This window comes from Rattus rattus, chromosome 14 (genome assembly GCF_011064425.1).
Source record: "Rattus rattus isolate New Zealand chromosome 14, Rrattus_CSIRO_v1, whole genome shotgun sequence".
In the NCBI taxonomy this organism is placed as follows: domain Eukaryota; kingdom Metazoa; phylum Chordata; class Mammalia; order Rodentia; family Muridae; genus Rattus; species Rattus rattus.
Genome location: NC_046167.1, coordinates 63,795,175 through 63,820,208, shown reverse-complemented (window position 1 = coordinate 63,820,208; position 25,034 = coordinate 63,795,175). Strand labels below are relative to the sequence as shown.

The 25,034-nt window shown below is 40.7% G+C and overlaps 1 protein-coding gene across 3 annotated transcripts in view; it reads right to left on the bottom strand.

Moving 5' to 3' along the window:
* Jarid2 (jumonji and AT-rich interaction domain containing 2) overlaps positions 1-25,034 on the bottom strand; it is a 178,232-nt gene that overhangs the window by 91,735 nt on the left and 61,463 nt on the right. For all 3 annotated transcript variants that reach the window (XM_032884370.1, XM_032884369.1, XM_032884371.1), the window contains exon 3: positions 696-831. In XM_032884370.1, the coding sequence (XP_032740261.1) occupies positions 696-831 (136 nt within the window). The remainder of the gene's footprint in view (positions 1-695; positions 832-25,034) is intronic.

Below are 25,034 nucleotides of genomic sequence, written 5' to 3'. Positions count from 1 at the left end.
AGGTTGTAGGTAGGCAGAGGAGAAACGAAAACTGGAAGCCATATGTGAGCTATAACATGGAAACTACTATACTGCATGTGCTGATTCCTGTTTCTAAACCAAACCTGTAAGACAAGAACAAGGTAAGGTCTCTTTCCTGTGGCTTTCTTGTCGGCCAAGTAAAAGTAGAATATAACCACAGGTCATTCCATAATCTATATGCAATTAAGGCACATGCAACAGACTATGAAATATATCACACCTGGAGCCACATAATCAAATTATTTTAGCATTCATTTAGCTGGAAAGATGGCTCAGTGGTTAAAAAAGCACTGACTGCTCTTCCAGAGGTCCTAAGTTCAATTCCCAGCAAACACATCATGGCTCACAACCATCTGTAATAGAATCCGATGCCCTCTTCTGGTGTGCATGAAGACAGCTACACTGTACTCATAAAACAAAACAAATCTTTTTAAAAAAAAATGCTAATAAATGGCAGAGACAGAGAACGTAAGAAATTTGAGAGGCAGTTCCTTCCACTTTACCAGACCTGACTGATAATCACAGGAAGACCCTAAGCATTCCAATTATTGTACAGTCACGCCTTGTAGCAACTGGTCAACAAGGAAGTCAGCAGGGTGCACAGGAGATTGCTTATGCCCAAGTCAGAACAAGGTACTACAGAGAGACTAAATCCAGTTCCATTTTCAACTCACCATTCACTGTTTTCAGGCTCCCGGCAATGCCTTCCCCATGCTGCCTTTTCTGTGCATTCTTGAATTCCTTTAGAGACAAATAAAGGACTTTCCGAACGACTCTCTCTTCTGACCACGGGATCCCATCACTGTCGTCCTGTGGAAAGAGAATTTTTGAAAGTCAGGTACTCAAATATTCAGACACCTCTTTGCTCTTCTCTACTCTCTTGCCCTCTTCCCCTTTGTCCCTTCTCTCCCATGTCCCTCGCCCCCTTCCCTCCATGTGCTGATGACTGGCCTCTATTCCTCCCCTCTTCTGCTGCTGTTCTCAAATTAAACCTTTTATGTGGGGAAAAAAATATTCAGCGACTGTTAAATTCTAACTGGTTATGGTGGATACATCTTTATAAACACTTGGTAAAAGCAGGTAGGTAAATTTGAGGATGCCCTGATCTACAATGGAAAGATCAATTATATGATTCAGAGTGTGAAATGGCAATACATTCCTTCTGCATAAATCCCAAACAAATCCTCCAATGAAGGATATATCCTAACTTCCCCATGTGTCCTCAATATCCCCAATCAAGAATTCCCTAGATCAATGGTTCCCAGCCTTCCTAATGTTGTGCCCCTGTAATACAGTTCCTCAGCTTGTGGTGACCCCAACCATAACATTTTCACGGCTACTTCACAACTGTAATTTTGCTACTGTTCCGGATCATAGTATAAATGTAATGCATATATATCTGTTTTTTCCATGGTCTTAGGCAACCTCTGTAGAAGGGCAGTTCTACACTGTACTAGAGTAAAGGAAAAGCAAAAGGAAGGAAATAAGGTACCATTTTCCACCTTGCTCTGAACAGAACTCCTACACTCCTGGTAGGCCTGCCAAGATGGTACTTCGATTGCACGGCAGTACCTTTAGAGGACCAAGAGAAGCCAAGAAACTGTGCCACCGTAACCTGAAAATTACAAGTTAACCGCTAAACCTTCACCAGACCTTCAAAAATCATTAGACCCAGAATCATGAGACTTTTAATTAATACCCCATTTGTAGAATTCAAGTAATTAATCAATAGGCAGATGACGTGAATATTTAAAATATGAAGAGCAAAATGGGGTTGAATTGGTTTTCCTTTGAGATTACCTGCAACCAAATGACAGTGCTAAGCAAGGTTGGGAGACGGGCTTAGTGGGCTAAAATCCACCTTGTAAATAGCCAGGGCTACTCATTAGAGCTGTCAAACGGAACTCCCTTCTCTCCTATCCTGTCCCACTTCTTCCTGTGTCTCCACAACAATGATGTAAGGTTATGAACTGACGGGTCCTTCATCAGCAATATATGAACCATAACATCCCAGAGTAGCTCTGCCCATGAAACTGCAGGGTCTTTGCCTTGACTCAGGTTCTCGATAAAGAAATTATAACCCCCCCCCCAGGTATGTTTAAAAGATAAGCCATGGAAGACAAAATGCCTACAAAGAAAACCACATCCAGGTTGAGCTACCTACACCAGCAACTTTATTACACCTATGAATACTTAAAATGAAGGAGAAGCAGGCTACAATTGAAGTTTCACACAAAGGCACAACTGTTCTTTCATAATCTACATGGCTGGTCAATACCTGCTGCCCTTAATAAACTGACTGTGCTGGTCAGGTGATAAACCCGACAGAGTTCTAGTGGGTCACCCCACCGCTCCCTAGCAATGCAAGGTACACAGAGCAAAAACTAAGCAAGCCTGAGTACCCAGAAATCTGGGTAATGGGAAGTCGTAGTCAGCCAGACAATCTTGCTGCTGTGGCTCTCTTCTCATTCAGAGGTGCTGTAGAATGGTCTACAGACCTAAAAGGTCAGGATAGAAACCTGAGGGGGACTGCACGCGGCTCCATCCTTATTCTATCTCCTCCCACACACAATCCACCCCATTCTTCCTACACTTGCCTTCCTATTCTTCAACCTTAGACAACAGCTAGTGTGAAGTGCCTGAAATTACAAGCGTACTGATGAGTTAAATCATGGCTACCTTTCTATTTCCACAGCGACTGAATATGAGGCGTGACTACAGCTCTCCTCAGCAGCCCACGTACTGCCTCCAACACTATACCCCACCCATCTAAACACCTGGACGCAGGGAAGACAAGATCTCCATCTGAAAGTGGCCTGAACGTGACTTAGTGTCTAGCATGAGCTGCCTAAACACCACTGCACATTTGCTGCTCACCCATAGCAACTCTTGCCAACTCTGTATAGGTTCTACTTTCCTATCTCTTCCAAGAGTTTCTAGCCCTAAACCCTTTATGACAAGAACCTGAAAACCACTCCCAAATCCGTTTTTAAATCTAGCCTCTCTATCTTGGTGTTCAGAAATATCCATGGGAGGTAAGGCTTCCCCTCCTTCCTACACTCCCCGAGCTGGGGACCCGAACCCAGGGCCTTGAGCTTGTTAGGCAAGCGCTCTACCGCTGAGCTAAATCCCCAACCCTTCCCCCTCCTTCATTGTCTGCAGACAGAAGGTCAATGGTGGAAAAACCTCACATACCAAGCCTCCGAGCAGGCTTTCTTTTTAGCTACTTATTTGACGACCTTTTTTTTTTTTTTTCCCTTTTTTTTTCTTTTTTTCGGAGCTGGGGACCGAACCCAGGGCCTTGCGCTTCCTAGGCAAGCGCTCTACCACTGAGCTACATCCCCAACCCCATTTGACGACCTTTGAAGCAATCCTAAAATTATTATTTTTAAAGGGGTGCTAAGAAAACAATAAGGATCAAGTCTAAGATGAAAGTCCATTACTACTATACCGAAGAAGTCTTCCCTATGACTACACAGTGATCCCAGGCACAAACAAGCAGTGGTAGAGGCAGGGGACAAAATTATCCCAAATCCTATTAGTCATTCTCTGTCTCTCTTCCACCTCCTACTGGATGCTGAACATGCCATGCATTGCCTATAACACCTGATGCCCAGGATGCAATAAAAACCTCAGATTTCTACTCATACCAGGGCAAGACCAATAGAAGCATGAAGGTTACATCCCTTTCCAAAACTCCTGAAATCAGACCATATTCTGCAGTACGTACTGTTAAAGATATCTACTGCAATAATCTTCCGTGGAAGGAGGTAGACAAGGTGAGCTTTATTGTATCACAAGATGACAAAAAGAACTGGTCCAACAAGTTTCACACTCATCTCTTGACAACCTTCTCCACACAATTACAACAAAAAACAAACATCTTTCAAACATTCACAAAAAAACCATAATTTTCTAACAGCAAACATTATACAATGTTAACAAGTTGTATTCCAACCATGGTTTTTAAAAAATCATTTTACTGTGTTTGGATTGCTGTTCCAGCTGCTGCTCTCCAATGACAGCCATCACTCAAGGAAGGGGCTTGGAGGTGGGGTGGCAACATGTGACTTCATCTTGGAAATATGGATGCCCTCCAAGGAGACTCAAGAAAAGACTATGAAAATGCCACTGTCTGAATTGATGACAAGGTCATTCAACAATAACCAGCGGCCCTCCATATCTACCTGCATGTAGTAATTGTGACTTCTTTTCTCAGCTGCCAGTGACCCTAATAAGATTTGATCTCACTGGCAGTGGTGGCCATTTCCTCCTCCTTGGGTAAATGAACAGTAACCCCTTCACTGGGGTCTTTCAACTAGGATTTCTGACAGCTGCAGTGAAATCATTCTACTCAATCAACACAATCCTGGCCTATTCCAACAACAGTTTAAGACAACATAACACAGTACCAAAGAGTAAAATCAGGGGCTGCACTTCTGGAGGACCTGGATTTAGTTCCAAGAGACAGTATGGTGGTTCGCTCCAGTTCTGAGGATTTGAAGCCTTCTATTGGCCCCTTTGGATTTGCTGGCACCATATACACTATTGGTACATATAGCAATCAAACACCCAAATACATAAATACTATTAAATATTAAAATTAAAAACAAAATGGAACTCCATGGTGCTTATTGGCAGTAAATGACAGTGACTATGAAGACTGCCAAGGGAAAAGTTGAAAAGGTACAACTTCAACTTGGGGCACAGTCACTTTTGTTACTTTGACAGTGGGAAAACTTTCCTTCTGCAAAACCCCCTCAGGTCAACACAATGCTAATCCATGCTTTAAAAACACTTTTCAAAAAAAAAAAAAAAAAAAAAAAAAAAAAGGGCTGGTCAAAGAATTCACATCCAGAAAAAGAATTAAGCAGCCAGGAAACAGCCCAAGAGAGGGAATGTACACTCTGAATATAAACATGACAAAGTTTTCTTAGAACCCCTTCTTGGGATAAAGAAATGATCCTGAAAACACTAATGCAAGGAGTTTTACTCCTTTAAATAAACGTGGGCTTAACTTTGATCACTACCCTTTTTAAAGTTACAGTTGAAATTGGATTAGGAACTTCTGCTGAAAAACGATTTATTTCATAACACAACTCTGACAGCCTGAACCTCAGGCCACCAGCTGTGCTTTTATAAAAATCTGCTGGGTAGCTGCCAAGTCAGCTCTTTTGCGTCTGAACATGTCAGACATCCGTTGTCAAGAAGGTAGTGGCATGGCAGGGAGATATCTACACAGTTTGCCCTGACAGGGTACATTGAGAAAGGAGTAGTCAGCTAATCCCTCCCACATCTCTCCTCCTGCTGTATTTAAAGATACCAGATCTACAGCATGATTTTTTTCCAAGAATCGAGCAGAAATCTGATTTCACAGTTTAGAATGCGACAAACTCAAGCACTCACACAAAATTAAATAACAAGACTGCTATATGAAGGTCCATCATAAGGAGTTGTACTAGACAGCACTGTGTATGACACTGGTTAAGATTTCAATTGACCATGTGACCTATTTGATAAACATTTTGTTACAGCATACTATGTGCCCTTCAACATAACCATCCTGCAAGTCACTGCAACCCTGCCTGCTACACCAGGCCTTGCCACCATTCAGGGAAGGTAGAACACAGAGCACTCTGAAAATAATGTGCAAATAAATGCTCCTAAACCTACCACAGGATTGTGCCACTGTTAAAGCCATATTAATTAACACTGTGAAGTAGAAAGTGCACCGAAGTCCTTCTGGCAAAGAGATCTAAAGGCATATTTCACAGCATAGTTTCTACTAGCATGTATTGCTTTCACATACCATAAAGGCAAACCAACGCAATGTCAGGGCCAACTGTACAAGACAAAGCAGTGTATAGTGCCTTATGTATATACAATACTTTTATATAGTTTTAAAGTACTTTCCAAAAACACATTACAAACCAAGTCATTGAAGGCCACTCAAAGCCTCTGTGTGTGTGATTCTCTTCTGCCTCTACTTCAGTCAAAAACCCTAGCTTATGAGCTATAGCAAGGAATTAAAAATACACTCCTTCCCACAGAATCTAATCTAGGATGTTACTGGAGTCTCTTCACAACTCAATCAGTAGCTGGCTGGCTTACTGGCTCAGCAGCAAACCTCCAAAAGAAAATAGGCACATACACACATTACTGTTCATCTAGACAAATTATACCAATCATTAGGTTCTTACTGGTATTAAAGACTACAACAAGGTCTGACCTTGAACATTACACTACTGTAACTATTACAGAAACAGCTAATTGTGACTCAAGTCTTTCGCTTATCAACAACCTACCTTAGTCTACAGACACAGCCTTGAGTGTCGGCCTCATCCATTCTATTCCTAGCACCTCTTCCTCTCCCCAGTGTCACACTGAAGTTTAGCTGTGGACCACTTCACTTATCTTGCTTATCTTTTACCTTTTACAGTGAGCCTATGAAACATCATCACACAGACTTTCATTTATATAACACAACTGAGATGCAAAAATTGTAAACAGTACAGATCACATCTTGCTTTTTTAAATCTTTATGATGCCTATAGGGAGCACCAGAAATAGCAAAACAGAAAAGTCAAACACATGAGTCAAACACGAATGAAATTTGTAGAGAACAGTGAAGCACATAAAACTCCCAGTAGAAGGAATGTGTGCACGACCAAGGCAAATGCCTGTAGGGCTTGGTAAGGCACGTCCTGGAGATTTGTCTCATTACTGATACTCCTGGTCCAGGAAGAAGTAATCAATAATATATACAACTTTAGCCCCCACTGAATTTTCACAAAATCTGTGCCAGCCGCCCTAAATGCCATAAATGCCCCCTACCCCCTGCAGGGCGAGGTTATCCTTAATAAATTCATTTAACACAACTCTTTTTTTACCTGCCACACTAAAATTCATTACTGTATTTGACACCTACCACCACCTTAATTATGCCCTCCACATCGACACACAAGACCTCTGAAAATCTTTGACATTTTCCTTCCACTGGTTGTGGTAGTTAAAACCCTTTAATCCCAACACTTCAGAGGTAGAGTCAGGTGGATCTTCAAGTTCAAAGCTAGCCTGGTCTACAGAACCAGTTCCTGAACAGCCTGAGCTACACAGAAAAAAGCCCCAAAAAAACTCTCAAACCAAACCAAAACATATGAGATTCCTTTTACCTCAGTGATGGGTATTTGGATTCTGATAGGGTCTCCTGAACTACAGATTCTCCCCCCAGCATCCCTTAGTCACTACCTGAGGGTCTATTCATGGCATGGCTGGCATACATTTCACTCTTCCCTAAACTTTTCAGCCCCAAGGCTGAGATTCCTCTCAAAGAATTCCTCAATATACATTTGGGTTCTTCCCACACCCACCCACACACACACACACACACACACACACACACACACACACACACCCATGGCTACACTGAACAACTCCCCCCCCATAAACCCAATAAATTATACTTTAATTCAACAAAAATTGGTTCATTTCACAACAGTGAATCGATGAATGGTTATTTATGGGTTATAAATTTTGCAGCTTTTTTCTGGTTTTACATTCACTTTTAAGGTTTTTTTTGTGTTGAATATAAATGAGAGGCTGACCTGGAACTTACTATGAGTCTAAGTGTGAGCAAGAAACCCTGGTGACACTAACAGGATTTCAGGTATACACTACAGACATGCAGGATACATTTATGGAACCAAATATTCTCTGCCATTCAATTTATGAGACACAGACTTCAGTATCAACCAGGTTCTCAACCACCTCTACAAAGGCTACCAGCCAATCTCTGTCCCAAACAGCGTCTCTCCTCACACTGTCTCTAAAACAACCCCTCTACAGTGAACAAATAGATCCATCACTCACTTTGCCTGACTCAAAGCACCTGAAAATCCGGGATATCAGTTCTTAGATCCTATCTACCTAACACCGCTTTATTACTTGATTCCCTTATAGAGAAGGTGTCAAGATCTCAGTATCTTCGCTGCCCTCAATCAAAGCAGATAGATGACAGGCAATGAGTATTCATGTTCCAAATTCGTCCTGTGATTCAACTGTAAATCAACAGTGGACTTTCTCAAGAAACTAATACAACAGTCACTCTCGAACCTTGTTTCATAGCCAGAATAAACAGGAAGCAAATAGGTTTCATTACCAGCCATGTCTATCCCAATTTCCTGCCAATAGATTGTGGTTTTACATAAAGCAAACAATTCCAAAAGGCCAAATGCTTACCACAAGAGGTGCACTGCAATAAGAATCTACTTAGGGTGAATTACTTATTCCTGACCTAAAGATGAGCTTTAGTTTACATTACTATTCTACAGATCTGCAGTTTCCCACTCCGCTGAACCTGGAGCTCACATTTGGAGCGTCATTAGCTGGCCAGGAAACACCAGTGAACTCCACTAGCACTGAGGTTACACACCCAGGCCACTGGCACCCAGCGGTAAGAACTCATGCCCTCACTCTCTTTAGATGTAGCCTGTGCCGTGAAAAAATGAACTAACAACTGACATTCTAACAGTACTGGCGTGTCTGTGCTCACACCATTAACTGCGGACATTCTCTACATTAAGTCTGATTGGCAAGCATTTGGGATCAGATGATATTGAAGGGATGAAGTTTTTGGAAAATGACAAACTCACAAATCTAGATAACGGCCAATAAAACAAAATCATAGATTATGGGAATATTTTATTTTCCTGAAAGTAATTGTCTGAAAATGAGAAATCAATGTTCTCCTAAGTGGTGGGGGAAGGGGAGTGGGGCACACAAAAGCTCTAGATGACACTGAAGTTTTTATTCACTAAAACATAGAACTAGCACCTGCCACCTTCCAGGAACTGAACTATACTGCTCCACAGTTCCAACTGAATGAGAAAATATTGTTCACCCTGTAGGCAGGTGAGTGAAAGACAAGCACTACGGATGCAGCATGGGTTAGTACAAAGGACTAACCCTAATGCTGTCAGAGGAAGAAGTGAGAAAAGGGCTGGTGATCATTTTATTTATGTATCTATTCCTTCAAATATGTATGATTACACAGATCAGAGGGCATCTTACAGGCTTTGGTTCTCTGGCCTGTGAGTGTCCCAGGGATCAAACTCTGGTCACAAATGAACTCTGAGCCTTAACACCAGCCCTGACAGAACAAAAATAGTAATTAAATGCAAATCGATGGGTTAGAGATGGGTTAGAAGAAATGGTTTTCTTTACATTTACATTAACTGGTCATAAAACTGCATTTAATAAGAAAAAATTTAAATGTCTGATAGAGTCCAATCAAATTCCTGACCTCAAAGAAACCATTTTCAAAATTTAACAGAATTTCTCACAAAGAAACCCAGCGGGTACTCCCCTAGAGTAAATGCTCTCTAGTAATTACCATAAACAGAAAGGGGAGCCAACTTTCTGAGTGACACTACAGAACAAGAAAAACACCTGTGAAATTAACATCATTATATGGACAGGGGGTGGGGGGGTGGATTGCCCAAGTGAGATGCAGACAGGAAAGGGTGGTTGTAAGTAAACCACAAACACGAAATGCCCCTCGTGGCCATAAAGGAAACACTGAAATCCAATGCAAACTATTTTCTGCTTTTGGAAGAGCAATCTACACCAACCAATCCACACTTAAAATAACTGGAGAAGAATCTCTCTAAAGCTTCTTTTTATGATTTCTTTTTAACTTATTTGTATGTGCACTTCCTAGGCCCCTTTAACCCATCTCAACAGGTGCTGGGGGGAGGAGTATTAATTTATTCCAAACAGGAAGGATTGGTTAACAGGGAGTATTTCGACCTACTAGGCAGTCTCACAGGCCCACAAAACATCTTTTAAATGTTTTTAAATCTTTAGTTAAAAATCTGAATAAAATTACTTACTCTTCTGAAGCACTAAAAAGCCTCCATATATCCAAAAATACATAAAGGACTACCTGGAAATTCATCTATTAGAAAGTACAGCTTAAATCCACTGACAGTTTTTTTTCTATTGACTGTACTGAATTGGTTCTTAAAAATATAAAAACAATTTGAATCTGTGATTTAAAGCTAGTATTGACTGAAAAGTATTTTTAAAATCTATACATCTCGCCTCTTGGCTCCTCCTCCCTAGTGTTTTAGGAGGGAGTGGGAGAGGTCACACTATATAATCCAGGCTAGTCTTCAACTCATGCTTTCAACTATGCTGCTAGAGTGCTAGGCCACAGGCTTCTAAGACTAATCTGATCTATCTGCAGCTACACTGTGAACCTAACTGCAAAATCTTGTGCTATTAAATGCCTATAGCTGCACTTCCTGAGCTTTGTTCTGCATAGCCATAAGGATCCCCTGATGAAGAATTGTACAACACTCACAATGTAAGACCAGCCTTTCTCCCGGGATAACCTTCCAGGGTTTGAGCACACAGGAATGCAGCTTGGAGTTCAGGTTTTGCTGCAGTATTCCATGCTCAGCTGACACTACTTACTAGAGCCCTGTCTGTCCTTTACAAGCATCGCTTCAATACAGTGGCACTCAGAGATCCTCCTGCTGTGATTGAAGGTGTGTTGCAACCTCCTATGTAGGTGCAAGTAAGAATTTTAAATATCATACCATAAACCAACCCCTTATTTCCACATACTTATTGTGTACCCAGACAAAACATACACCACCACCCACAAAGAAAGAAAAGGGGCCTCAGCAGAATTAGCAACTGCAGGAAAACAGTAGCTCTGAAGCCAGACCGGACTGCATAATGTAATAAATAAGTTAACCAACACACAGTCCAGATGCCCATCAACTGACAACCACAATATGGTACATGAATACAAAAGACAATTCAGCCACAAAATAAATCTTGACAGAATCTTGCATCTAGGCAATTATCACCAGCTGTGTATCTTCATACTAAGTGGAGTACAAGAGGTCGTGAAGGTATGAAGTGATTCCACTGATACAAACCCATGTTTTATTAAAGTCAAATTAAGTAATGTAGACTTAGTATATTAGTATATTAAAGTACTTTGAAACGTAAAAGTTATGGAAATATATTAGCTGACAAACTCTTAATATCTTTAATACCATTATAATATCATCTTAATATCACTCGTAATATCATTTCATTGCATGCAAAGCAAAACCAATTACTTTCCGCCAACCAAGACTTTGCAAAGACTTCTCAATGCACAGTAATGGTTAGACAGCTGTAACTGTAAACCAGAGCGAGTCCATCTGGAATCAAAGCTGTATGTACACAGCTCCCCAGCACTTACACTCGTGGACAGCCTGAGGCTCAGCACTGCTATTTATCATCACAGGATGGAGAGGGTGGGAAGACTCACTCACTAGGTGAGCAGATCTATAGAAAGGAGGAGGAATCCATGCTCACTAATACAATGCTCTTGGGAACTTCAGTATTTCTCTCGCTGTGGTGAAGACACCTCTCTTCTGAAGACACCTCTTTCCCTGTGTACACTTTACTTCAGCTGATCTTGTCACCTGTTCTTATTCAAATACTTCTTTTCCAAAATATTCTCTGGGCATTCTATAACCAAGCTTAAAGAACAGGTTTAACTTTCTTTAAAACATACATGACTTGTAAAATCTACTATGGGGTTATTATTTCTCATCCTAAAAGGGGAAGAGGTTTTGGAGGAACCTCAAAGCTATTCAAAGTAGCCCCCCAAAACTAATTCAAGTGCTTATCAGTTCACATTTGGACCTGCCCTGTAACTGGTTGTGACATTATGAAGGCACTCATTACGATGGCCACTTGTTAACCTCGACAAAATGCCTGTGTATGCTGTCTTCAGTAGGTACTCCTGCTGCTCAAGAACACAGGCTTTGTCAAAGTATCTCTGCACACACACAAAAAAAAAAAAAAACTAGTGTATTACAGAAGCCAAAACAGTGTTAAGTGTGCTTATCACCTCTCTTCCTGGGTGTAAAGATAATCTATATATAGCCTTCGTAGTTTTTAGTTACAATCAAAGAACTCTAGAACTGTATCAAAGACACATTATAAAACATTCTCTTTCAGAAATCCAAAATATCTGTCACTAAGCTACAGTCAAGGGTGAAAACCGAACTTGTAGCACTCTTCAGCTTCCAGTGGTTGCCATCTGTACCCTGCTTTATAGAGACTTCATCTTCAAGTACACAGGAGTTCCTGAGTCCCTCTTCTCTCCTGCCCACAACCCCACCATTCCGAAAGGATCTCTGTGTAACAAACCAATCTCCCTAGAAACAGAACACTACTTGACTGAGTACTGGAAAGAAGTTTCTGTCCTGCAATCAGAAGTGATGTGGATAGAGAATTGGCTCAGAGTTACCTGGCTGTTCTCACCTCTCAGTGAAGAAGATGGAAGGATAATCATTCAACTGTGCCTTGTTAATCATTCTTCTCTGCCTTGTTAATATACTTCCATTAAATAAATACTGTCAGGTATTCTATTTTTGAATAAATTTTATCCTGCACATTTCAGTCTCTAAAGTGCTTTTCTCAGACCAAGTTCAAATAAGAGCATTGATGAATGAGAGCTTCCTCAGATGGGTACAAAGCTTCTAGAGGAATTAAATAAACTACTCAATAGCACTGGTCAGTGTAGAAACTCAACACATAATCACAAAGAGATGCCACTCCACATAGGTTGCTATCTTCAAACAACCATATTCATTTGGCAAGGGTGTGGAAAACAGGAAGCTGCACTGTGTTGCGATGAGAGCCTGCGCTCTGGTTTGAAAAGCAGCTTGGCTATTACTCCAGTAGTCAAGATACCAAACAACCAAGAAGCCGAGAATAAAACCCAATGCAGAAGACATGCGGGCCTATGTCCACGCAAAACAGCTCTCCATTGTAGACATATGTTCACACTGCATACGCAAAACAACCAAGACCTAGAACCCACTTGTACTCATGGCAGGGTACATGGATTTCCAGAATGCTTTTCTTTTTATTTTTCCATCAATACAAAATCTCTAACTGTAAGACAACTGAAACTGCCTTTCACACCCTGGAAAATCTGGTATGGGCTAACTTTCACAAAGCTTCCTTTCCCTCCGCTGTCAGAAGTATGTTACCACTCTTCAAATGTCTGAATTGGATGGAGGCCTCACAATTTTCTCACACGTTGGGACAAACACATGAAGTAGACAAAAATTCACAAGAGAAAGGTACAGCAAGAGATGGCCACACATTTCCTTCGTGAGCCTCACCCTGACCTCCCAATGTGCTACTACACTCTCTGCTTCATGGGTGCAGACAGCAGCATTTGATGTGTCTCCATGACAACTTGGATATTGTGAGGAAACAGGAAAGACAATGTCACAATGATGTAGGTCTATAAACAGCTACCACTATGTTAATGACCCCAGAGGCTTTACTCCTAGTCTCCTTTAGAAATCAACATTTAGGAAATGTTGACGTATGTGTTAATACATAAATCTGAGTTCAAGAAACAACACTTCAAGAGATGGGAAGGATATATTTAAGTGTGCAAAGACTACAGTTTATATGGGAAACACTGTCCTTATACAAGTTACTGAGCAGAAAAGTGCTACTTACTATGAACATGTATGTGAAAGATGTCAGAAAAAAAAAAAAACCCTGGAGAAACCCAATTCATTCACCTTTGAGAAAGGCTGGTTTTGGCTAAGAAACATTTTTCAGACATTATTGTTTACCATAAACTTCCTGAAGAACACTCTATTTTCTTCATATTAAGAAAAGAAAATACTGACATTTTTACTTAGGCAAGATGATAGTGTCTCCCTGAATACCAATGGACAAAGTCAGACACTGCCCGTTCTCTTGCCTGGTGGTGGGGATCCCCAGCAGAGCTATCCCATTGGTTCAACAAAGCACTACTCTGAGAAGGGCTTAGTGGTTCTGCAGCCTAATCCTCCCTTTGCTGGTACCCAGGGTCCTTTGTGCTTCAGCTTTCCCTCAGAAGATCTTCCAGGCAAAAGAGCCAGAATTCAAAGCTCTTGGGTAAAAACTGTAATTATCAAGCTGCCAATGCCAAATTCCAGCCACACTTCTAAAACAGTACTCTTTAATTTGTCCTCTACGTCCAGACTGAACAAGCCTTTAAATAGAAATGGGAATTTTCCAACATGGAAATAGCTCTTTACTGAAACTGCTGTTTCGGACTAACCCAATTAGGCCAGCTCCTCTCACACAGGCATAAACTGGAGCACGGAATGTTACGGTGATAGTAAGTGGAAACACTAACAATGTACCTGCCCGCAGTTCCACTTTCAAACGGAACTTTCTTCTTTAGCAGCTACCACCACCAAAAGGAAGTCCCATCTTTGAATGGAAAATAAGACCTAAAACAGGAATTACATCCTACATCCTCTATTAGGAAAGCATACCTAAGAAATCAAAATAAACTTAGGGTCAAAGGTCACAAACATCAGTTAAGCTGTAGGTTAGTTAAGTAGTCTCACTGGAACGGTTTTCCATCCCTAAGGCACACACTATTAACTTAAAATTCTGCTTCTATACAAAGGGCTGTTCTTGTGGTCTTAATTTACTGGTCTGCCTCAGAGTATACTACTAAGTACACTTACTTGTTGCTGAAGAAATGACTTGTCAACCAAGCAAGAGGACCTGAGTCAGGACCCTCGAACCCTCACGTAAAAACCTGGTCATCAGGCTCTAATCTTAGTGCTAGGGAATTAAAGACGGGAATCCCTGAGGCTTGCTGTGCGCCTCCTGCATGCTCAGTGAAAATACTCTTTTCTCGAGGGTTATCTCCACCACTCATTTTATCACTTATTACTAAATTTCTAAATGCCAATTTTACTTTAAAGTTTAGGTGTATAAAGAGTATAATACAGCTTTAAGAGAGCAGTCTAAAGCAGTTTTACTGCTTTAATTAAGAAAAGGGGGCTCACTATCCACTCTCCACTTTACACTCTGCTGCTTATGTTAGGGTGTATCTGGGGTAAAGCAATAGCGAGGAGCCTTAGGTATCTTGAATGGACACGTACACTTGGGCCATCAACAAACTGCTGACGAGCCAAGGGAAATAAGGGGAAGGCCACACCAAAGCCACTAATCTGCCCTACAGACCAGAGACACATCAGCATAATTGAAACCAGAATGTGGGAAAGCCAAGGAAACTTAAAAGAGGTGCAAACATTCATAAGAGGAGGAGCTGTATGGATTTAATTACTTCTACTATACGTGACAATTAAGAATAAATAGTGGAAAACCACAAGACAGCAGACAGTAAAGTAAGAAAGTTAAATGCTGACTGCCAACAGTGTTAACAACAAGAGTTTCTAGCACCTGCCATAGCTACTGTGTAATAACAAAGAAATCGCTCTCCTAGTATACAAATGAATTCAGGAACAGCAGCCAGATCCCTTGGGGAAGGCCTGTAGGGTGCCAGGGATGCCAAGTAGCTGCTCTGTGTGCATTTGCCAGGGTTAAAGAGTCAGCGCCTCTTCAAAGCCTCCACCCCCAGCTGACAATACAAGAGAAGATTTTTCAGCAGACAGGATTCACTTTAACGGATCAGGCAATAACTTTAAAACAGTGGGCACCCACTTTGTAATTCTTCATGTACCACTGCCAAGTGAACCAAGACACACCCAGGAAAAACTAACTTGCACAGGTAACATACTGAAGACACAGAGAGCAGAGATCAACCTGTCTCCACAAGGTTAAGTAAGGGAGCCCAAACGGGTCATAAAAACCCAAATGCTACATTAAACACAAATGTTACCATGCACTGCTAACAAAAGAGAAGGAAAGGAATTCCTCTTCAGAGCATGCCCAGCACAGAGACAGAATTTCAAGACAAAATAAACTTATAAAACATAGAAAAGTTATAACATTCACATAAAATGCTCTTAATTTTATTCCTAACAATGTAATACTAGGTAAAAGGTCAACTAATTCAACACAGTATGGAGTAACCAGAACTAAATAAAGATGAAAAGATGTATGAAGAAAGCCCTTACTTAAGAAAAGGCTGGATTTGGAGTTGCATGCCTTTAAACAGAGCCCTACAGAGGCAGGGACAAGTAGAAGTTTCAGGCCAGTGTGTCTTAAAAAAACAAACAAAACAACGACAACAACAACAATGACGTGTCGTTAAAGACACAGAACACAATTTGGATGCAAGACAGAGAAAAACTGAGCCAAAATTGATGTAAAACCTTCCTCCCTGAAAGGCTGCCTTCCGTACTACAAACTATGCAAATCACTGGGAGAATGTTACCCAGTGCTGAACTCTGAATGCTAAAATCCAGTGCCATTCAATGTCCACTGTCCAATAATGGCATGCAAAGTGGGAAACATGTTCCAACTGGATATAGTTTACTGTGAAAGCTTAGTCAAAGGCCTATGGCTTCAGGTTACAGACACTGAAGGAGAGCCTACTAGTGATTTGCTAAATCAAATTGTCTTCTAAATACTAATCCTGACAGATAAGTGTTACTCTCACCCCTGGCAAGACAAAGGAGCTTCTGCAGTAGGCAGCCTAATGGAGAGCCTCATCATTGCTCAGAATATGGAAAATAAGGAACTGCTGAATACTTTTTTCTAGATAGAACATCTATACCAAATCCCTGGGTTCAGGAGGTAGAAGTTAAGATCCTATTGGGAGGATGTGGAAAGGTTGCCTTGAGGACATGGTGTATGGTCCTTGTAACAATTATGATTACCTGTAGACAAGTTATAGTCAAGGTTAGCCCAGGAAATTCCAGGAGGCAGCACTAACTATTCTCAGTGGGTAACCAATGGCTCCCCCCCCCCAAAAAAAAGACATGAAGGTAGGAGGGGTTCTGTAATTTCTGATATGCTAAGTGGGTAATCCAGGTAGACCATGGATATGATCAAGATACACTGCAGCCATCTATGAAATAAAGAAATAAAGGGAGCTGGAGGGTTCTCTTAAAGCCAGAACTATGAAGTTGGCCAGCAAGAAAGAAGCATCGAGCTTTTCTCCAACTTAATCTCTCTGCAGTAAGCAACCAAGAGACTATACTTTGAGCACCGTTCAGCCCGCCCTATAGATGTTAAGAGTACTTGTGGCTCCAAGGCAGCTCCCAACAGTCTGAAACTGCAGCTCTATGCCCTCTTCTGGCCTCCATGGGCACTGCATGAATGTCACATGTCTATTAAAGGTGAGACTTAAAACCCAAAAAAGAACAAAAAAAAAAAAAAAAAAAAAAAAAGCAAATGGGAGGAGGAGGAGAGAAGGAGCAACTTTCCCACACAGTCATTCGGATGGAAAGCTCTTTCCCAACCATACCCAAAACAGGCAGAAGAACTGTCCAGACCCTCATACTTAGGGGACTTTTAGTTCCCAGACAAGTTAACAAGGACTAAATCCAGCAATACACATTGATCCTACCACGAGGAGCTGAGCTCACAGTGTCAATTTCCAAAGACATCCAGGTAAACTTTCCTTGCATGAATTACATAAACTATAATCCTGTGGTTTTGGAGATAAACTTGTATACAGGCATGAATAATAAGACTCAGAGGAGGAAGTAACTAGAAACTTCAGAGTATCACCCAAGAAAGCAGTAGAAAAGCTACTGAGTGATATTAACAGACATAGTTCACCCCACAACCCCAACCCCCAAAATCAGAAAACTCACATTTAGAATGAATTATATGATTATTTTACAACTACAGTGACTTTGCCTCTCTCATTAAAGTTTTGGCAAAAAGATAAATTCTATTTTCAAGTATTCATCAAAAAGCAGGAAAAAAAAAAAACACCAATAACCCAAACAAGTAGTTCTGACCCAATGCCTCACTTATGCTGTACTTCTTTATGCAGATCATCCCATAATAAGATATATCCATGCATAGCACAGTAAGAATTGAGAAATAATGATATTATCAAAAAAAAAAAAAAACTGCAGGAAAAGGCTGTCAATCCAGGGTTCTAAGTTTCCATAGAAATCTATACGTGGGTAGCAAAAAAGGCTAAGGTACTACCCAGTTGACAATCACAAGATTAGTATATTTCACATAATTCATGAACATCTCACGGCGTAACAGTGACAATCATTACACAAACTAACCTAAGATGACTGAAATCAGTCCTTACGGAATGGAGCACAGGCATGAACAAGTCCCTCTGTCTTTTTTGGACTAAGTCCTTTCAGTCCATTTACTCGGGTTCCAGGAGTCAAACAAAGATAAGTAGACTTGCAAAGCCATACTTTGCTTGCAGAACAGTCTGGCCTGAACCCGATAAACCATTTGTTTTAAACCAATCAGATTTTAGGACTTGTTCTTCCATGGTGATTCTCTTTCCCTGTGGTAATTTCTCTTTCTTAGCTGAGTTTGAGTCTAACTCCCAATATCCCATGCCACATCACGTATAGTGTCAACAAAACTCCTGTACAAAAGCCTTTGTTAATAGTAACAAGATACTAGAAATTATGCAAAAGCTCAACCAAAATAGTCAGTTGAATAAATCACAACGTCTTTCTTTCCAAATTGCCTTAAGGATTAGCCTTAACTTGCACAAGTACCACTGGAAATTTACAAAGTTACAAACTCAAATCCTGTGACTCCTTGTGATACTCCAGCAAACTGCTGTAGGTGCTGTGAGATCTCATCACAGGGTAGGGCAGGACACCACCTAGGAGCTTCGCAGGCTGAAACCACTTCTTATAGAGTTTATATAGGTCCTCCCCCAAAGCAACTGAATTAGCGTACAGAAAAATTCTGAACTAAATCTAAGGGATGGAAGCTATTCTATTATTAACTGCCTTTGTTTTTAATCTAACAATTCACTACCAGCCTTTCCTTGTCTAGCTGGCTCACAGCCTTGTGATACCAAGATCGATGTGATTCCTCTGTCAAAGATAACTGAAGAGCAATATTAACTCATAGAACATCTGCTAAAAGCACAATGGCAGGGTATGGGACTGTCCTTCCTCCACTGACCGATCTGTAGCATGAGGCTCTTTGATATACAATGTCCGAAGTTTTTGCTATGATCCAGTTTAGGGGGAGGTTGTACCTGACATTCATCAACACTTAGTTCAACCAATAATAATAAAATGTCCATCAAAATTGAGGGACTCGTTTGGTTGCATAAAGGGAACTTAATACCCTTCTTCTTCTTCTTCTTCTTCTTCTTGGGTAGTTAGTATCTTCTTCGTGGGTGATTAGTGAGGGGGAAAAAATCCTAGAAAATACAGAACCAAACTTGAAAGGCATATCTACCATGTCTTTTAAAACTCCTAAACTATAAATGCAGAAACAAAGCATCTAGTCATACTAGGTATCATGGAACGTGCCCTAAATCCTAGTGATTGGAAAGCAGAGATCTGGGAGTTCAAGCCCAGCCTGTCTAAATAGCAAGTACCAAGGAGCATAGTAAGAACGTGGATGACAGGGTATCTGCTGTATTTTCATTGATTAGGTAACACTGTGCACAAGAAATTGTAAAATTAAAATTCTACTGATTTTTAGATTTTAATCAGTGTTTTGCCTTGTGGATGTGCAGCGCACACAGACGTTTAAAAAAATAAAAAATAAATAAAGCACAGATCCCCTAGTCTCAAGATTGGGTAGTTATGTGCCTCCCTATCATATCAGTGCGGCATAACTAGGCCAGGTCCTCTTCAAGAGTAGCAAAAGCTCTTAACCACTGTACCATCTCTTCAGCCCTCCTAGATAATTTTTAGCAACTAAAAGATTTGACATATCCACAAATTAGAAAGAAAGAAAAGATAAACTAAATAATGGGAGTGGTACTCTAATTACTCTGTAACAGATGCTTAGGACAACCTTAAGAGACCCCAACACTAGGTACTATTGTGTCATGAATATTGTAATATGTCAGACATATTACAAACACAGTACAAAGTTGACACCTACACAAATTCTGTAATTTAAATAGGCACACCCAGAGTACAGGAACATGGCCTCATACACAAGAGATATTCTAAAAAATGCTCACCGTGGGGAATGTTTTTAATTTAGCTGCATTACAGAATAATATAGGTGAGGACCACTTTGTCTTGTGTTGTTTCTCGCTGTGATTTTTAAAGGTCTCAATTCGAGCAGGCCTATGTACCGGAGATGACCTTGAACCTCTGTATCTGTGTGTAATGTATGCTGTACGGAACGCCCAGGTGCTCATGCAGTATAGGCAAGCAGTCTAAACCAGAGAGTGGGTGGAGAGTTCAGAAAGATTCTTGTGGGTCATTTCTCACCTACCATGTGGATCCCAGGGCTCAAAGTCAGGCTTGGCAGCAAAAACTTTTACCTGCAAGGCCATCAACCACTTTTAGTGATTTTGTAATGAAACTTCAGCACAAAATAAGGCCTCAAGGTGTGCAAAATGATTCTCCTACTCCTTCTGCAGTATCAGCCACACTCAACTACAGGTAATATTTAACCATTAGTGCAGGTACTGACAGATCCTGCTCGTACAGACCGACCCCTTTCCTATTTATTCCCTTCCATTTACTAAAGAATAAAAGTTTGTGAACTAAGGGGAAAGGGCTCAGAGCAAAAAGTGCTTTTCTGAGAAAGAATGAAGACCTCAGTTTAGAGCTCCAGAACCCAAAGTAAAAGTCAGTGGAATGATTAGGTGCATAAGGGAGCATGGGGGATGGGAAAGGTTAAGAAGTCTAACGCATCCATGAAGTCAGTTTAAGATGGAGAGTGAGAAAAGACACACAACTTCAACCCTGCTACAGTAGGCGAGCACATGAAGGAAAACGAAATGCATAAAGACTAAGCAAGTAAAATAACTGGTATCTCAATAATTCCTACTGTGTAGAATATAAGCCCTTTTCTAAGGAAACCTGGCCAAGCAAGTGTAGCAAGTGGTAGATGTTTGAACAAAAAGCCCAGCCTAATGACCACCTACTCCAGTGGTTATCTCAGCCTTCCTATAATGATCTGACCCTTTCATAAAGCTACTCAAGTTGTGGGGACCCCAACCATAAAACCATCTTCCTTGCTAATTTATAACTGAAACTTTGATATTCTTACAAATTATAATGAAAATATTTTTAAAATAGAGGTTTGCCAAAGGGGTCATGGACTACATACATTCCCTTATTAGCAAAAGCTGAGAACCTCTACTAGCATCTTACTGTGCTACTGCAAAGTAAAATCTCCAGTACACGTAGGAACAGCTTGCAAGTCATCCAGGCCAAATGTTCAGGCGTAGGAAAGAATGTATAGGGGGAAGGAACCTTCATGTAAAACAGGTCCATCTAGCAAAGGAGAAGAGACGGGCTGGGGGGGAGGGGGGTAACTTCTGAATGTTTTACACTTTTCCACTGACAAGAAAATTTTCCAAACCAACAGATGAACTTTTTCCTAACATCACAGGGATAGGAAGGAAGGCGTGGGTAGAAAAACAGACTTCCTTTTGAGAACAGTCTCTTTTATTTTATTCTTTAAAGGGAAAAAAGCAACCATCAGTGGGTGTGTCGTGGTCTGCTGCCTCATGTTCAGAGCTGACTACTTATTACCTCATTAGATATGACCCAACACTGTTCTCAGGCATTTCAAACACCTACCAGCTAGGGCAAGCCAAACTTCTGTAGTATCACTAGACCAGTTTTTAAAATATTCTTATTAGTAAAAGATAACTCAGGGGTTAGGACTGGTGGTGCATACTTTTAAATCCCACCATTCAAAAGGAAGCGACACGTAGATCTGTTATGTGAAGGAAGTCCCTGTCTCAGATAATGTAGACATGGAGACACTGCTCAGACTCACTGGTTAAGAGTTCATTTGGCTCTAGTAGGAACAGAGGTCCGTTTCCAGCCCCCATGGCCAGCAGTTCGAGACCTCCTGTAACACCAGCTTCATGGGAATCCACAAATCCTCTCTGACTTCTGCAAGTACCTCTCTCTGACATATGTGCATGCACATAATTAGAAATAAAAATCATCTTTACATAATGATCCCAGCACTCAGGGACAGAAGCAGGTAAATCTGAGTTTTAGTACATCCATCCTTCTGTAAATTACATTGCCAAATCCAGGCCAGCTAGGATTCCTTGTCTCCAAAAATAAACTTTTAGACATATCACTTTATTTTTCAAATACTGTTCTTTACCACTGTTCTTTGCCACGATTGTGACTTTATGCACTCCTGTCACACAATTGTGTCACCTCAGACAAATGTGACAACGCAGAGCCCATCCTAGTGGATAATACTGAGTAACAGCAGATTGGAAAGACGAAAAGGTAACCAAGCGTCCTACATAGTGGCAGTGAACACTAGGTAACCAAAGAAAGAAAAACTATACCAAAACAGCCACAGACAAGGTGGTGCGGGGTAACAGTGCTCTCCAACCTAAATTCAATCCCTAAAATCCTCATGAAAGAAAACACTCCTGCATCTACATTAGGTCAAGGCACGCCTTCCTCCTACACCTACAACACAGGAAACAGGTATTTAAAAAGAAAAAAAAAAAAAAATGGGGGAGGGATGTCTAAAAAAAACAGACGCTAGGAAAACAATTTCTATTAAAACATGTAAGATATTAAGGTTTAAAGAGCAAAAGTAGAAAGTGCTTGAACTGCATAGAGTAAGTTGGCCCTGGATATCTATTTAAAATAATATCTTATTTTTAAAATAAGAACTATGGGCAAATAAATTAATTAGCAGAATCCACTCCAGCTCTACAAACTTGATTGCTATAACATGCTAATAATCTCCATCGATGCTCTTATTCCTGCTTCCTCTTGCTCTCTCTTGCCCCTTTGTCCCTTCTCTCCCCATTCCTCTCCACCAGCTCATGGCTGGCCTCTATTCCTCTCCTCTCTCTCTCTCTCCTCCCCCACCACTACCCTCTTAACTCCCCTCCCATGCCCCAATAAACTAATCACATCATCACCATCATCATCATCACCATCATCATCTCCTCCATCAACAAGAAATTAAATATACTCTACTGGCTCAAGCAGACTACTTTAACTTTTTATTAAATTGTGACTTTCACATCACACACCCCAATCCTCTATATCTGCCGTCTACCCTTACAACATCACCCAAAATAGAAACGACAAATCTTGTGTGGAAGCTGTCGTGTGTCCCAGCTTGTCACACAGCACACCCCTTTGCCCAAAGAGCTTTTTTTGAAAGTGATCATTATAATGAGTCATTTATCTGGTTTCTGTTTCTGCTACATGATCAGTACTAGAGCCTTCCTAGCATTTCACCTAAATGTCTTCCTGTTGCCCTGCCATATTGCTCTTTTAAAAGGATCAATAAAAACAAGTTAATAGTAGCATCCATGAGCCTGTTTGGTGTCATATACTACCACACGCTGCCCAGTGCCTTCTGACCAGGAACCGTCATCTCTGTATCACTGTGCCCTACAGTTCTCTTCTTCTTGCAGTCTAATGTGTGTTGGTGTATGCCCTAATATTCCAATACTGAATCAAAAAAAGGGAAGGAGATACTTTTCAATGCTTTAATAGCAGTGTAGTCACTCCTGTTTGGCCCTGCTGGCTGCCAACACTGGCACTGTAAGTGTGAGACAGTGTATGAAAGGAGTGTTCCTTAATGCACATAGTGTCCACCCATGAAATACACATCCGAGAAAGACGGTCAGACAGAAACTGTTCCCAGATACATGGATTAGGCCTCAGGTTCCTGGTGGTGACTTAAAACATCTCCATAGGACCCATTATGATTGCAAAGTCAGATGTTTTTCCATTATCAGCAGATTGTACTGCCCCTTCAGAGACATGTTGCTCTGTTAAAATATGATTTACAATAATTAAACAATACAGCCTAATGACATCAAGAGGCTTTAATTGGAAAGACATTCCTATCTCCATGCTGTCAGATCAATTTCTGTTTGCAGGCCCATGCCAACTTAAACTGGCTCTGAGGGCACCTGTTTGTATGATGGGCAAATCAGTTTTCCTCTGGGATTATGGACTCAACTCTCCTTTTTTAAAGGTTTGATTACTCAATGTCTCATGTGTGAGTATTCATCCATAGTTAGGCTTGGGGCAAAACATGTGGGACAAGAAGTGCACCTTTCTTAGTCTCTTTCACTGCCTAAACTTTGGGTGTCAAAGTTTGATCGTGCTTAATGCAATCAATATCCATTATCTGTCATTAATTCACTTTTTACTCCTACATTTCTAAATCAAGCTACACACCTAGAATAGTATGGTAACTGGACAAATACCATGGGGAGATTCACAGTATACTATATTGAAGAAGGAATGTGGGATGGAATAGCAAATGGGTCAGTGGGGAAAAAATCCAGTGGCTAAGGTCTAATAAGCCTTCAAAAGGATAGGAATGTATGTATGTTTTTAAAGGAATGAATTTTAAAATGGCTGTTATGTCTCAAAGACGTCCTGTGCCTCCCCGGTGTGAAAAGCAGTTTAAGAAATGGGCAGTGGACAAAATAATATACAAAACTAATTCGGTCTGATTCTTAGGAAAAAATCCACATTGTCTTTCAGCAGGTAAACCCTTCAAATCTAAATGACAAGATGCCTAGTGCCCCGGTCCAGCAAGCAGTTGCTCAGCATCACAACTCTTTGAATGTTCCCATTCTGACTGTCCCCATAAAAAAAATGAGAAAAATGTGAAGAGATAGCTATGCTGCTATTTTGAAACAGAAATATTCAATGTTTTAAATGGTAAAACTTAAAATGCCAGTTTATTGATATTATTTACTTTTACTTTTTGAGTCTTGATAACACTACTATAGAGCATGTTTAAGCACATTAGGTTCCTGGGGAAATTGGCTAGTTTATTTTCCTACAACACAATCATTTGCCACCAGTATGAAAAATTTAAGAGTGAACCAAGATTGTCTGCAGAAATGCAGTCAACACTGTGAAACTTTTGACCAGCAACACTTAATGACAGCAGACACAGGGTACTCTGTGTACAGTGATATAGAACCAAGAGGCCACCAGCTAGCTATATAATTAACAAACCATCTTCCTGTATTTTCACATGAAGTGTACACTGGGTTTTCTCCATAAACATGCTCACCAGTATCAGTGAAAGCAGCATGGCCTGTCAGGCAAAGC